This window comes from Mauremys mutica, chromosome 16 (genome assembly GCF_020497125.1).
Source record: "Mauremys mutica isolate MM-2020 ecotype Southern chromosome 16, ASM2049712v1, whole genome shotgun sequence".
Taxonomy (NCBI): domain Eukaryota; kingdom Metazoa; phylum Chordata; order Testudines; family Geoemydidae; genus Mauremys; species Mauremys mutica.
This window is the reverse complement of record NC_059087.1, coordinates 27,859,105-27,873,758: the sequence shown is the minus strand read 5'-3', so window position 1 is coordinate 27,873,758 and position 14,654 is coordinate 27,859,105. Positions and strand designations below refer to the sequence as shown.

Sequence of the window (14,654 nt, the reverse complement as noted above, 5' to 3'; positions counted from 1 at the left end):
CCTGCATGGGTGTCACTGACCCAAGTGGGCCCAGTGATGCAGGCTCCAGATGGATGGACTCAAGCCAGGCCAGGTGGGTAGCATCGGAGCCAGATGGCTGGAATCACAATGGGTGGGCCCTGCAGCACTGAACTGAAGCAGCTGGGCTCTGCAAAGTAGGATCTGCAGAGTGGGGCTAGAAATTCAGAGCAGCAACCCTGGAGCGGCTGGTCCTGGGGAGCTGCACTCTGCAGAAGTGCAGTGCCCACATGTCAGAGGTGCCTGAGTACCTACCACTGAGCCACAGCATCCCTCTGGGCTGGCTCCAAGAAAGGGGGCTGGTGACTCTCACTGCCGGGGTGTCTGCTCTGCTGAGGCTGGGTTTGCTGTTTCATGGTCATACTCAGAGCTGGTAGACTAGTGACTGTCTTCCTAGAAAAGGGCTGGATCCATTGGATCAGGATTGGATTGATTTCCATGATGATGACCCTGACTCCAAAGTTTCTCAAGGCTTGAGCACAACCTTTGCCAACATCACCGGAGCCTGCCACGACGGCCACTTTCCCAGAAATCATGACATCCGTGGCATGTTTAATGCCATCGATAAGGGACTCTCGGCAACCATAAAGGTTATCGAGTTTACTCTTGGTGACAGAATCATTGACGTTGATGGCTGACACTTTCAGGCTCCCATTGGCTTTCATCTTATACAGGTTGTGAATCTCGGTAGTCGTCTCCTCTGAGATGCTTTTAATTCCTTTCAGGAGCTGTGGGTGTTTGGTATGAACCAGGTTGGTGAGGTCCCCACCGTCATCTAAAATCATGCTCAATGGCTGCCCATCCTTGAAACAGAGGGTCTGCTCGATGCACCACAAATATTCCTCGTTGGTCTCCCCTTTCCAGGCAAACACAGGAATACCGGCTTTAGCAATGGCGAAAGCAGCAGCAGCATGGTCCTGAGTGGAGAAAATGTTGCAGCTTGACCATGTACCATGGGCAGGGTGAGAACAACTAACTGCGTTCACTAACTGCACCCAACATGCCAGGCCCAGCTCCATACACACAGCGGCTGTGGCTGGGCTCTGGCAGCTTCGAAAACAGAGGACAGTGTGTGCCCCACTCGAGGGCTCACGAGCTGTGTAAAGATATATCACCCTACTCCTGTACACTACATACTCCACCACCTTAGGGTACAAGGGCCTAGAAAAGTTCCATCTGTCTTGCTGTCAGATCCACGGTCCCTGAACACACCACGTGCTACACATTCAGTCCAGGAGGTAACCTCTCAAAGGCCTCCCAGCAGTGTCTGGGCTAGTTTCTGTTCTTCCTGAGGTAGCATCAAGATCACTCATAGCAGCAGGGCCAGGAGACACACTGGCACTACCACCAGGCATTGTCAGCAGCCGTATAGTGGCTTGGTATGTTCAATAGCTATGGCTGGTATAAAACATCCTGCTGCACTCGTGCTGAAGAACCAGCTTTTGTGTCTGGTGCTTTATGCACCCGTCTTGTCAATGGAAAGGCCGCGGTATGTAACTGGGTCTTGGAAAAATTCACACTTCTCCTTGTTTGCTCTAGACCACACTCATTACCAGCTTTCATGATGAGCATATTGTCCAAGTAACGCTGAGAGCCAGGAATGCCCTGTATGACTTGGTCTGTCAAAATACCACCCTGTTATATCGGAATGAGCCCATCTGAGCATGTCTACACTGGAGGTGGGGGTGTAATTCCCAGCTCCCACAGACATACACATGCTAACGGCTCAGGCTACGGCAGTAAAAATAACAGGCTGCGATGGCACAAGTGGTACGTACCTAGGATCTCAGATGGCCTGAGACACTGCCTGTGCCGCCAGGGCCACATGGCTATTTTGAGTCCCCTAACTCAAGGAGGGCTGTTTCAGCTGGGAATCACACCTTCTAGCTGCAGGGTACGTGTACAGTACGTCCATTAACCGGGAGGTACTGTTTTCGATCTCATTTGCAGATAGGCTCAGGTCAGGTCAATCTGGGAGAAAAGCATCCCACAGTGAATAAGGCAAATATATCCTCAGTCCCAGGTAAAGGATACCAATCTGCCTGCAGTACTGGGTGGTATCAGTGGTAACCTTGAAATCAACACAAATACAGATCCTCCCAGTCTTTTTCCTTACCGGTGCTGATGGGGCCCTCCATTCGTTCCAGTTAACCTAGATAGAATTCCAGAGTCTAGTAAGGGCAGAAGTTTTGCCTCTGCCTTTGGACTCAAAGCAAAAGGCAGTGGATGAGCTTTACCACATTTAAGAGCTGCTCTGTCTTCAAGCACAGTTCTTGCTTTGATGTAGTTTGAGGCTCTGATACCAGACTGAAAGGTGTCAGCTGCCTCATTCAAAAGTTCAGCGGATTTTTGTTTGGGGCCAGAGTTCAACATTTGTTTTGTTTTTAAAACCTGTAGGCATTGTATGCTTTGCTAGTCCAGGTGAATCTCTCCAAGCCTCTCTCTAGCAAATAATGCAGAACTCCCTCGCATCACAATACAGAGGTTTAGCAGCTGCTGTTTACACTGTAATAACTCCCAGGAGAGCGAGGATTTCCTCTGTATATGTTTGACCGGCACTGAGTTTGCTACAACTTCATCTCCTCAACTCTCTGATCATCCTGCTATGAAATTACAGACACAGAAGAGCCTGAATCAAGCTCGGTTTTCAGTCCTACTTCTTCCACTTGTAAAGAAATGCAAATAACACTGCATGTATTGTCTTCTAAACTAGACAGTTGTAGAGACGCTAGAATGTTCTGACTGGACTCCACGTTGGCACCTGCAAGATGATTCATCTGAAATCTACTGGTAGTCCCTTGTGAGGTGTTGGTGGTACCTTTTGCACTGACCTGCTCATTTGCTCTGTGTGCCTGCGGTGGGGAGTGCACCCCGCACAAGACCTGAAGGGGTTAAGGTGGCTGGGTCAGCCAATTAACTGCCCAGGCTGCACCTGGAGAAGAAGCCAGGGAGCAGGGATTAATTAGACCAGGCTCAGCTGGACAGGAAATGGGGGATGTATAAAGCTCAGGAGCTGCGAGCAGCTGGGGGCTGCAGGGAAGTGGTCTGCACTCACTGAAGGGAGGTGTGTTTGTGACTACAGAGTAGTCTGCACTTATTCCGGGTGGGAGAGAGAGGAGTTGGGTCTGGCAAACTCAGGGGGAACCAGAAAGGTAGGAAAGGCTTAGAGGACAAGTAGCAAGGCATAGGATAGTGCAGACCTTGGCTACTGATCAGAGGGTCCCTGAGCTGGCCACCTGAGTAGAGGGCAGGTCGGGGTTCCCTGACCAGCCACTGGGGAAGTGGCACAGACCAGGCACCGGAGAGCAGACAGCTGGGGACAGTTTGCCCTGCAAGGGGAGGTCCATGGTGACCTGGCCGGAATGCCAAATCACAAAGAGGAAGCAGCAGCTCTCAGAGCAAAAGGGGCCACAGGACGAGAGAGGATGACTGGTGGAGACACTGCCAGAGATGGGCGCAGCATCTGGAAGGAGCTAATCCCCAAAGTGGCCAGGAGGAGGCACCCCTACCGGTGAGTGGACCCTGTGACAGTGCCCCAATTTGTTGCGGTTTCTGCAAGATTTGTCCTTGAACCAGCAGTCACTCGCATTATGAGACGGTTTTGCACAACGAAAGCCCACAGTCATCGAATAGCCTCCAGTCTGTGCTTTCCGTTGGACTCCCCAGTTTATTACACCCCCAGATCACATGTTGCTGTTGCAGCTCCCTGGCGGCGGTAATGGCTGTGTCCAGTGATACAGCAATTTCTAGTGCACACTTCGGGGTCAAATCAGCCTCAGTCAACAGCCGTTTCAAGGTGGATTTGTTTTGCATCCCCCTCCCGTTAACCAGTCCCTTAATGCATCATTTAAACTCTCTCCAAACGAGCAGTGCTCGGTCCAGCTCATTAATCCAGCCACAGATTCAGGAACTGTCTGGTTTTGTTTTCTGGAGTCTGTCTATAAAAGCAAAGCGGCTCCGCAATCCCCAGCAGCTTTGGAGATCAGGGGGTGGGTGGAATTTCCACAAACTCAGCACATATTGTGTCGATGGGTTTAACAGGAGCCGTTACGCTGCATAGACAGCTACAGGCATTAGCTCCCATTACACTCAGTAAAGCCATCACCTTTTTCTCATCACATGTCCCATTGTTATTCCAGGCTGTTCCAGTCCCTCGGTACAGGGTGGGCCAGTTCTCTACCGAGCTACCAAATAGATCCATGTTCCCCAAGCAGTCAGACATATTTAACCCCCTTTTATTTATTTTTCTCTGAATGAGCAGTTAGTTTGCAGTCCTAGTGGCTGCTCTTTCAGTTTCACTAGGCATCTGCCGTCACTCTCTGGTTCACTGTTCTTCTGGACTAGAGTCCTTCCCTTATCACCGTTTGTGGTGGCTTTTGCTCTTTCCATAACGTATGCATGAAAGAGCCGCACAGGCCCAGCGGGGTCCAGATAACCGTGTTCACTGAGCGTGTACAACAAGCCAGGCCTAGCTACATACCCACAGTTGCTCTGGCAGGATTCTAGCCACTTCTGCAACATAGGACACAGTGAGCGCCACTGAAGGGCTCACGCACTATTTACAGGGATACTACTTATTCCAATATACTGGACACCTATTCCACCGTGGCAGAACCCATCACAGACATTCAGCAGCTTTGACAGTCCCTACTAGACCAGCTGCTCTCTTCAGAGCTAGTGTGTTCCTGAGCTTTCTGGAGTAAAGGGGGAGGACGAGTAAAGCATTATGGGGCATGTGTGACCCAGAGAAGAACTCCTGAGGTCTGGATGAACTGGAGGTGAGAGGGAGTAATTGAGACACCAGAGGTCAGGGCATAAAGAGCAAGCCCTTGAGAGGCTGGTAAAAGCTTCTGACAGAACAAGGAGCAATGGTTTCAAGTTACAGTGGGGGAGGTCTTGGTTGGATATTAGGAAACACTATTTCACTAGGAGGGTGGTGAAGCACTGGAATGGGTTCCCTAGGGAGGTGGTGGAATCTCCTTCCTTAGAGGTTTTTAAGGTCAGGCTTGACAAAGCCCTGGCTGGGATGATTTAGTTGGTGTTGGTCCTGCTTTGAGAAGGGGATTGGACTAGATACCTCCTGAGGTCTCTTCCAACCCTGATATTCTATGATACAAGCAGCCAGCCCTTCAGGTTTCTACTGAACTTTCTGTAGTGTTACCATCTCGAGCTGAGGTATGCATCTGCCCTACTGGCTGGAGATTTCTTCCAGCAAAGCTGTTTCAGGTGGGTTGGGGCAACAGAGAAACTGACCCACCAGAAAGGCCCAGTCTGGCTCATTCTGCTATGAAAGGTCACCTCATGGGAACTCAGTGAGAGCACAGTATCCATGCTGGGCTGCCCGGACTTCGGCTGCGCCATTCACTCTGGATGAGTAATTTCCAGCCCTGACTGAAGTTGCTGTGGATGAAGAGTTTCCCCAACAGCTTGATGTGTGTAGGGACCAGAGGCCCTGACTGATTCTGACATCTGAGGTCAGGTGGCCCCCCAGTCTTCATGGGTATGCTGGCTGGCCACACCCTGTATCAGCTGAATTTAAGGAGGCCTGCTGGTGTGGCTGCTGTCCCCCAGGCATTCTCTGAAAGCTGGTCATCAACGGAAAGAGCATCTGGGATTATCAGGCACCGCCCTGGGGTGGCCCATACCACAGTGCTCTGCTCTGCTAAGTGGCAGATCCGAAAATGGAAGTGGGAAAGCCTCATCCAGTAGGGATGCATGTTCCTCGTGGGGTCCCCCAGGGACCTGTGCTCAGCCCAGTGCCATTCAATATCTTTTATCAATGGTCTTGAGGGAAATATAAAATCATTGCATGCCAAGTCTGTAAATTACTGAAAAATGGTGGAGTGATGGGGACAGGTTAGTTATACAGAGTGTTCTGAACACTTGATATACCGGGTTCATTTGAACAACACGTGCTTAAAAGCAGGGTCATATATCTAGGAACCAATACTGTAGGTCACGTTACTAGATTGGGTCCTGTACTCTAGAAAGCAGTGACTCTGACAGGGACTTAGGGGTCCTGGTAGGAACCAGCAGGACCTGAGATCCCAATGCAATGTTGTGGCTAAGGAGGCTGGTGCAATTCTTGGATGTATAAACAAGGGAATGAGACCAAGTAGGAATAGAGAGGCAGCCTTACCTCTGTATATGGCATTAATGAGATCATTACTGGATACTGGGTCCAGTTCTGGTGTCCACACTTCAAAAAGGGTATTGGAAAAACTGGAAGAGGCTCAGAAAAGAGCACCAAGGATGATTTGAGAACTGGAAGACCTGCTTTATAGTGAGAGACTAAAGAAGCTCAATCTATTCAATTTGTCCAAGAGAAGATTTGACCGTGATCTACAAGTACCTACATAGGGAAGAGATTATTGATAGTGGATGGCTCTTTAATCTAACCAAAAATGGCATAACAAGATTCAATAGTTGGAAGCGGAAACTAGAGAAATTCAGAAAAAATTAAGTGCAAATTTTTAATAACCAGGGTAATTAATAATTGGACCAACTTACCTAGGGATGTGATGCATTCTCCAGCACTTGGAGTCTTTAAAGCAGGACTGGTTAAGCATTATGTTTCCCAACTTTCAAAAGTTGTTTTATATGGGAACTAACTTCAATAGAAATTATGTCTGGTCAGTTTGGAAACAAACACACACACAAATAATGTTGCCGATATTTGCATGGCAATGATTTGTAAACCAATTAATACTTCCTAAAGAAAAAACAGATTTTTTTAAAAAAATCAGGATTGGAGCTCTTTCTAAACACCAGGCTTCAACCAGCCAGGCATTATGGGCTCCATGCGGGAATCACTCTGGAGGAGTCAGGCTGGATGATCAGAATGCTTGCTTCTGGCCTTCAGATTGATGAATAAACTCCCTGCCTGCACTGTTGCTGGCAGAGTTTCTCCGGTGTACGTTTGCCAGTCTGTTTCCAGTGCTCCTCGATTCATTGTAACCCTGCAGCTAAGTGCCCTCAGAACCTCCCCCTTCCCTCTCTACTGCCAGACAGTGAAATTCATCCTTTGCCAAGAGCAAACACGAGACCTGAAGTCCCATGAGGCCCAAGTGCCAGTTTAGTCACTGCAGCTTCCTGAGAGCCTTTGCACGGGGCTGCAGTGATACAGCATCGAAGATTCAGACACTGATGGCTTGGTGACCTGTGGGTAGCTAACGTGTGTTACTTGGAGACAAGTGTCTCTAGCGGAAATGGTTTGGAAATGGAAACATTTTCTGCCCCTCCTGACCTGAGCTAGGAGTCAAACCCCAGGCAAGCTGCATTTTAAAATGTAAAACACAGTAACCTGGGAAGCTCAGGCAGGTGTTTTGCCAGACTGTGTTGTCTTTGCACTGACAGGGAGAATACGTCAAGCCAGGTGTCTGGGAGTCTGAAAAGGCAACCGGGAAAAGCCTTTTCTGAACAGAGAAAGTGTGTCTAAGATGTGCCTTGAAGCCACGTGGAATGCAAGAGCAGGAACTATGCAGATGCTGCCAACCCTTCACAGATTCTAAGGCCGGAATGGATCATTGTGATCATCTAGGCTGATGATCAGCACAGCCCAGAGAACTGGCTCCAACAGAATTCCTAGAGCGGAGCTTTTAGAGAAACAGCCAATCTTGATTTAAACATTGTCAGTGACGGAGAATCCATCACTTCCCTCGGTAAATTGTTCCAGTGGTTACAATCTCACTGTCAACATTTCACACTCTATTTCCAGTCTGAGTTTGTCTAGCTTCAACTTCCAGCCATCGGATCATGATAGACCTTTCTCTGCTGGATTGAAGAGTCTATAATTAGATATTTGTTCCCCATATAGATACTGATAGACTGTGATCAAGTCATGTCTTAACCTTCTCTTTATTAAGCTAAAGTAGATTGAGCTCTTTGAGTCTATCACTAGAAGGCAGGTTTTTTAACCTTTAATCGTTCTTGTGGTTCTTCTCTAAACCTGCTCCAGTTTATCAACATCCTTCTTGAACTATGAGCACTAGGACTGGACACTATTCCAGCACTGGTTGCACCAGTGCCAAATACAGAGATAAAATAACATCTCTGCTCCTACTTGAGATTTCACTGTTTATGCATCCCAGGATCACATTAGCTTTTTTTGGCCACAGTATCACACTGGGAGCTCATGTTCAGCGGATTATCTACTGTGGCCCCCAGATCTCTTTTAGTGTCACTGCTTCCCAAGATAGAGTTCCCACAACCTTTATGTGTGGCCTATATTCTTTGTTCCTATATGTACACATTTACATTTAGCTGTATTAAAACACAAATTGTTTGCTTGCACTCAGTTTACCAAGCAATCCAGATCACTCTGAACCAGTGAGCTGTCCTGTTGATTATTTACCGCTCCCTCGGTTTTTCTGTCATCTGCAAATCAGTGATGATATTGTTTTCTTACAGGTCATTAAAAATGTTAACTAGCGTAGGGCCAAGAACTGATCCCTGTGGGACCCTACTGGAAACACATCCACTCAGTGATGATTCTCTGCTTATAGTTACATGTTGAGACCTATCAGTTAGCCAATTTTAATCAATTTAACGTGTGCTGCATTCGTTTTATATAGTTCTAGTTTTTTAATCAAAATGTCATGCAGTACCAAGTCAAATGTCTTACAGAAGTCTAAGTATGTTACATTAATACAATTACTTTTATCAACCAAACTTGTAATCTCATCAAAAAAGATATTAAGTTAGCTTGACAAGATCTATTTTCTGTAAACCCATGTTGATTTACATTCATTACGTTACCCTCCTTACATTATTTATTAACTGAGTCTTGTATCAGCCACTTATTAGCTTGCCTTGGACCAATGTCAGGCTTACAGACCCATAATTACCCAGGTCATCCTATTTATCCTTTTAAAAAATTGGCACATTAGCTTTCTTACGGTCTTCTGGAACTTCCTCAGTGCGCCAAGACTTATTGAAAATCAACATTGATGATCCAATGAGCTCCACAGCCAGCTCTTTTAAAACTCTTGGATGCAAGTTGTCTGACTCTGCTGCTTTGAAAATGTCTTACCTTAGTAGCTTTTGTTTAACATCCTCCAGAGGTACTAGGGGAATGGAAAGAGTGATGAGACAAATACAGACCAGAAATATTTATTGAACACTTCCCTGCCTTTTCTGCATTATTATTGATAATTCTACCATTTCCATGTAGTAATGGACCAATAGCCTTGTCAGGATTCTTTTGTTCCTAGTATATTTTAAAAACTTGTCCTTAATTTTGCTTGTCATACAATTTCTGATTTATATTCATTACTATTAACTTTCCCTGTCTTCCATTTGTAATTTTATATCTAGATATCTGTATCTATACCCATATAATAGTTGCCTTCAACTTTCCCTCTAAATCAGGTCATTTTTTTTTAACCAGCATGACCGTCTTCCTCATTCGTGGGATTGTGACTTTTTGGGCCTCTGGTAAGGTGTTCTTTAATGATTCTCAATTATCATTCACATTTGTCTGATTACATTCTTCCTCCCAGCTGATTTGGCTCATAACTGTTTTCAGCTTTGTGAAATTAGGCCTATTAAAGCACCAAGTATATATATGACTGGTCCGGACTTTATTCTGCTGGCACACTATAAATGCGGTCAAGTCATGAATACTTGTACCCGAGGTACCGTTAATTTTTAGTTCTGTGATCAGTTCTTCTTTAACTGATGGGAATTCTATATTAGACATTGTCCTCTGCATTGTCTTGCAACAGTTTTTATGTTAGGAAATCATGATAGTGTTTAGAAATTCAAACCATGTTTTAGTACTGGCAGCCTGAGACTTCCAACATATGTCACTCTTGAAGAACCCATGATCACGCAGCTCTCCCCTCCCCCGCTACAAATTGTAGATAGGTGGGTAAGGAAGCAGTCATCCTGTTCCCTAGAATATTTTGGTGGTCTGTAGCAGACACCAATTATACCCCATCTTGTGCTTTCTATGTTAAGACATTGATCCATAAGCATTCAAGATCATTTTCTTCTGAGTTATCAGTGACACAAACATTTTTGACGTAGAATGTCACCTCCCTCTGCTTTTGCCCACTCAGTCCTTCCTAAATAGGTTATAAACATGGATTTCAACTTTCCACTTGTGCGAATCATCCCACCGGGTTTCAATCATACCAACTAGATCAAATTTATGCTCATAAATGAGCCATTCTAGTTCCTCTCGTTCATCACCCAGGCTCCTCTCAGTGGGGTATAGGCAATTTGAGACTTTCCTCTCCATGTCCTTTGGTTACTAGATTAATTTTGTTCTCAACATGACAATTCTGTGCTAACAGATGCTCATATCTTCCCTCTTTTTACCCTCCCCTTCTGCTGTTAGTTTCCCCTCTCCTGACTACTCTAGCCAGCCTGTTATCGAGGAGAATGGTTCTTCTGGGGAACTCCAAGCAGCCAGAACCCTTCCCTTTGCTGGGGCGGGCATGGGACCATATGGATTGTGGGGCTGGAAGGCCTAAGGTCACACATTCCCACTGCCACAGATGCCATCTGCTCGATGTTGGGTTTTCAGCCATCTCCCCAGGCTGCCACTCTGGATCAGTGGACAGCGCTCTTAACCTTGAAAGCTCACATTAGGGCTCTGGGATAAGTAGTAAGCAGTGCTCACCCCATGCTGACACTGTCCTGCAGTCCTTGAGCTGTGCATGTTCATAGATATAAGAAGATTCCAGGAACGTCACCCTGAAGCCTGGAATGTCTGTTGAGTCAGTGTGAGGAGATGGTGGAAGCAGCTACAGGCAGCCTCTAGAGCTCTTTTGCTTCAGAATATCACCAGGTTCAGTCTTCAGTGGTATTCACGGTCTGTTACCATTCAGTTTTTAAGTTCTCAGGCATTTTATCTTCACAAATTACACCCGTGTGATGTACAGCTACAGTAAGGCATGTATCTATGCCATGCCCAGGGTCCTAGGCCACTGTGAGGTAACTCAGCCAGTCACCACACTTACTTGACAATTAATTTACATGCAACAATTTCATTGGTTGTTTGAGGGAGACTGCACAGAAGGTGGGTCACCCGCCACGCCCATGTGATGGAATAGGCTTTCAGATGCTAGTACAGAAAGAGATCACGCGGGGCTGGAGAGGCAGGGGACACGGTCTCTGGGATAGCTGAGTTCTCTCATCTTTGGTTTGTTTTTGACGGTGTGGATGCTTTCTTCACTGAAACGTATTCTGTGTGTGTGTGGTGGGGGGACCCTGAACATTTTCACAGGGGGATACTTGACATTTAGCTGGTGATCAGTTCCCCTTATTGCACAGAATGCCAAGCTCTGGAGAACGGGGACAGAAGTGAATGTGAATGGTAGGTTCAACTCATTGCCAGTGGGAAACACCTGGGAAAGGTGAGGAGTGAACCACGCTCTGCAGCGGGATATCTGGCATCTGACCATGCAGAAGGCTGGGATTTCCTACTGACTTGGGGTAATTTCAGGTCTGTGGTGAGAACAGCTGCATTGTGTGCTGGGATATGCAGGCAGTGGGTTGGCAGGGGTTGGCATGCGATGCAGATGTGAGCTGTACTGTTGGGGAGTGCTGTAGGGACGCAGCACCACGCTCACCTGCCAGTCACTTCTGGAGCAGGCAGCGGCATTCCCTAGATCCCATCACCACCCCTCCCTCCAAAAGGCTTAGGGTGACCAGACGTCCCAATAAAATCGGGACTGTCTCGATTTTGAAGAGTTTGTCCCGCGTCCCGACCAGAGTACGGTCAGGATGCCATTTGTCCCATGTTTTGTTTCCTGGTCTTCGGTGACAATTCGGCGGAGAGTCCTTCAATCGCGGACAGTTTTTGGCGGTGGGTGCTTCTGTCTTTGGACACAAGGTTTATTACCCCCTGCCGAAATACCACTGAAGACCATCCGTGACTGAAGGGCTCTCCGCCGAATTGCAGCTGAACTCCTGGACGAGTGAGTGTAAAAAAACAAAACAAAAAAAATGCCCCCCCTGCAGCGGTCCTGATATTTTCCCCTTAACATCTGGTCACCCTAAAAAAGGCTGCAGCCGTTGGACTCTGCCAGGCTTTGTGTATTAAATCTGCATTGCCCTTTTCTAAGGAGTCTGACCTTTATTCCCCAAATCCAGTGTCAAAGATGTTAAGTGCAAGTACCACCTCCGTGTATTAGAATGAGTTTGGAGTCAGGGTGGGGTTGCAGCCAGCACCTGGTACCCTTGAGAGCGTAGGCACAGAGCCCTGTGAGTCAACTCTCTGCATGCACACAGCCAGCCACGTGCCCGGGACAGCGGTCGGAAGGACGTGAGACCCTGGCCCCTGGAAATGTCTATAGAGAAAGAGCCTTGGGGCCTGGCTCTGCAGGGGGAGGGGACAGGTGAAATGAGTGCTGAAAAGGGAGCCTCAAATAGCAGGAGGCATCAATGGGCCTAAAGCCTGAGACAAAATGAAGGAAGGGAGGTGAGTGGTGGAGAGGGATGTGCATGGATTCCACTTCTGGCTGGCTGGACCAAGGCGCCGTGCAGCCACATATGAGGCACAAGGAGCATACAGATCGGGGTGACCTCCATGTTCGGACTGGTTTCAGCAACATCTGCTTCATCTGCAATAGCCCCTCTCTGGCACCTGCCCTCTGAGCTCCCAGAGCACCTGGCACATTGACAAAACCCACCGGAGGCAGGTCAGTAGCATCATCCCCCTTTACAGATGTGACCCCCTGTGGAGTTAGCTGGCTTCTGCAGCTACAGCGACAAGAGCTCCGGAACCTCCAGCCGCCGTGTCCCAGCCTGCTCAGGGTCAAGGGCAAGGACAGAGTAGGCTGGAAACTCCTACAGATGCCAATGGCCATTTCCTCTGGAGTGATTTACACCGGCCAGGGAGGAGCCAGGGCTGTTGACTTGTCGCTTTAGGCGGTTTGAATTTGGAGCTGGGAGAGGCCCACTCCCCACACAAAGGGAGACGCCGAACTATTGTGGGAGTTAGTATGTGACCAGGGAGTACCAGCCCCCAGTGATCAGTGAGGCAGGGAACTAACCCGGCGCCGGTACCTAGAGGTAACTGAGACCTTCCCAGGGCTCCAGAGCAGGGAGCCAGAGAGGACCCTGCCCCATAAGAGAAGCACTCGTCGTAGGACTTAACCCCCAGCTCCCTCTCCAGCCCCTTCCCGGCAGATGGGATGCTGAGGATATGTATAGTGGTGAATGCAGGAAGGAGGAGAATGTGTTATATTGTCAAAAATTGAGTATTTTAGTTATTTTTAGCTCTTTCCTGCCCTGGAGCCTCTGTTTCCTGTCCCTGTAAAGTCCCCTGGTTTAAACTGTTCACTTTGAGTGTGGCAGTTCATTTGTTGGGGCTTGCAGTACTGTGTGGTGTATGTGGTGTGCTGGGTTATATTCCTTGTGAACAGAGTACTAGAATTAGTTATCTTCCAGAAGGATGGCACCCCTTGTGCCCCAGCCCCAGAGAGGAGTCCCCTTGGGTGGAGGCACCAGGTGCTGAAATAAAGAACCCAGGATCCAACCTATGCAAAGGTGCGGGGTTGGGGGGAGAAACCACTCAATTAGCAAGCACCAGGGAGGAGGCATGAGCCACGCCTCAGGGAAGGTGCTACGCACAACGGGGAACTGACGCACAGAAAGGGGCAGGACTTGTCCAAGGAGGCACAAGGAGTCTGGCAGAGCCAGGAACAGAACCCATCTTTCTTTATGCCCTGCCCCACCTCCATGGAGAGTGATGTTAAGGAGACTATGTCTGAGGGGTGTGTTCTCTCTCAGCACAGCGGGGGGCCAACACCAGTTAGGGTTTTATGGAAAGTGAGCAACATTTGGCATGGCAGTCAGAGAAGAACTGGCAGCCAGTACAGAGCCCGGAGCTTAGGTGAGATGGGCTCCTGGTCTGCTCTCCTCCATGGGTTTGCAGCCTGCATAAGCTGGAGTTTGTGGATGGACTTCAGGGTTAGCCACAGGCTAGTGCCATGGCTAACCAAAAATGAGAGGAGGGTGGTCTATCCACAGGTGCTGTCAGGTGTCAGAGAGAGAGAGAGAGCCTGGAAGCTGGGCCTGGTGTAAGACCAGATGGCCTGAACCATAGTCTGCACAATCAGGCCAGGCCATGAAGCAAAGTCGGGCCACGTATATGTGACCTTGGTAAAGGTATTGCTAGTGTTACTAAAACGCAGGCACTCCTGGGACCCAGCACATACTGGGCGTGTATGTGGACACATTCCAAAATATTAACCCAGGTCCATCCTGACCTTACACCAGACACAAGGGTTTGCAGAAGGGATGAATATGGATTTGCCAAGACACCTGGGGCAAGGGCAAGTAACAAGCAGATGTCACGAAACATGTACGGTGGTATGAGAGTTGTCTCAGTCTATAAACATCAGGGTGCTTCATTTTAACCCTTTGTGCAGCTGAGGGAACAGCAGAAAGTCCCACTGCTGACTGAGCCGTTCCTTACCACTGGGCACTAGTGTCTTAGTGTCCCTGTAGCTCCTATGGGATGCTAATATTGTGCCTTGAGGACAATAAACCTGGCTGAGTGCTTTTGTCACCGAATCGTTCCTGCAGTCTCTCTTTATAAATCACATTGAGGTCTGCTGAATTAGCAGGCTCTGCTATCTGCTGGTGCTAATAACACTGGAGCTCCAAGAACAGAAGCACGC

General features: G+C 48.1%; 1 protein-coding gene across 1 annotated transcript; it reads right to left on the bottom strand.

The window, feature by feature from the left end:
- Nucleotides 1-269: 269 nt before the first annotated feature.
- LOC123351129 (adenosylhomocysteinase B-like) lies at nucleotides 270-1,037 on the bottom strand. The gene has a single exon (XM_044990330.1). The coding sequence runs from the start codon at nucleotides 1,035-1,037 to the stop codon at nucleotides 270-272; it is 768 nt and encodes a 255-aa protein (XP_044846265.1).
- Nucleotides 1,038-14,654: the final 13,617 nt, after the last annotated feature.

Excerpts from the sequence above, each read along its gene's own strand:
- LOC123351129 (XM_044990330.1), bottom strand. The coding sequence starts at position 1,037 with ATGGAGCTGGGCCTGGCATGTTGGGTGCAGTTAGTGAACGCAGTTAGT.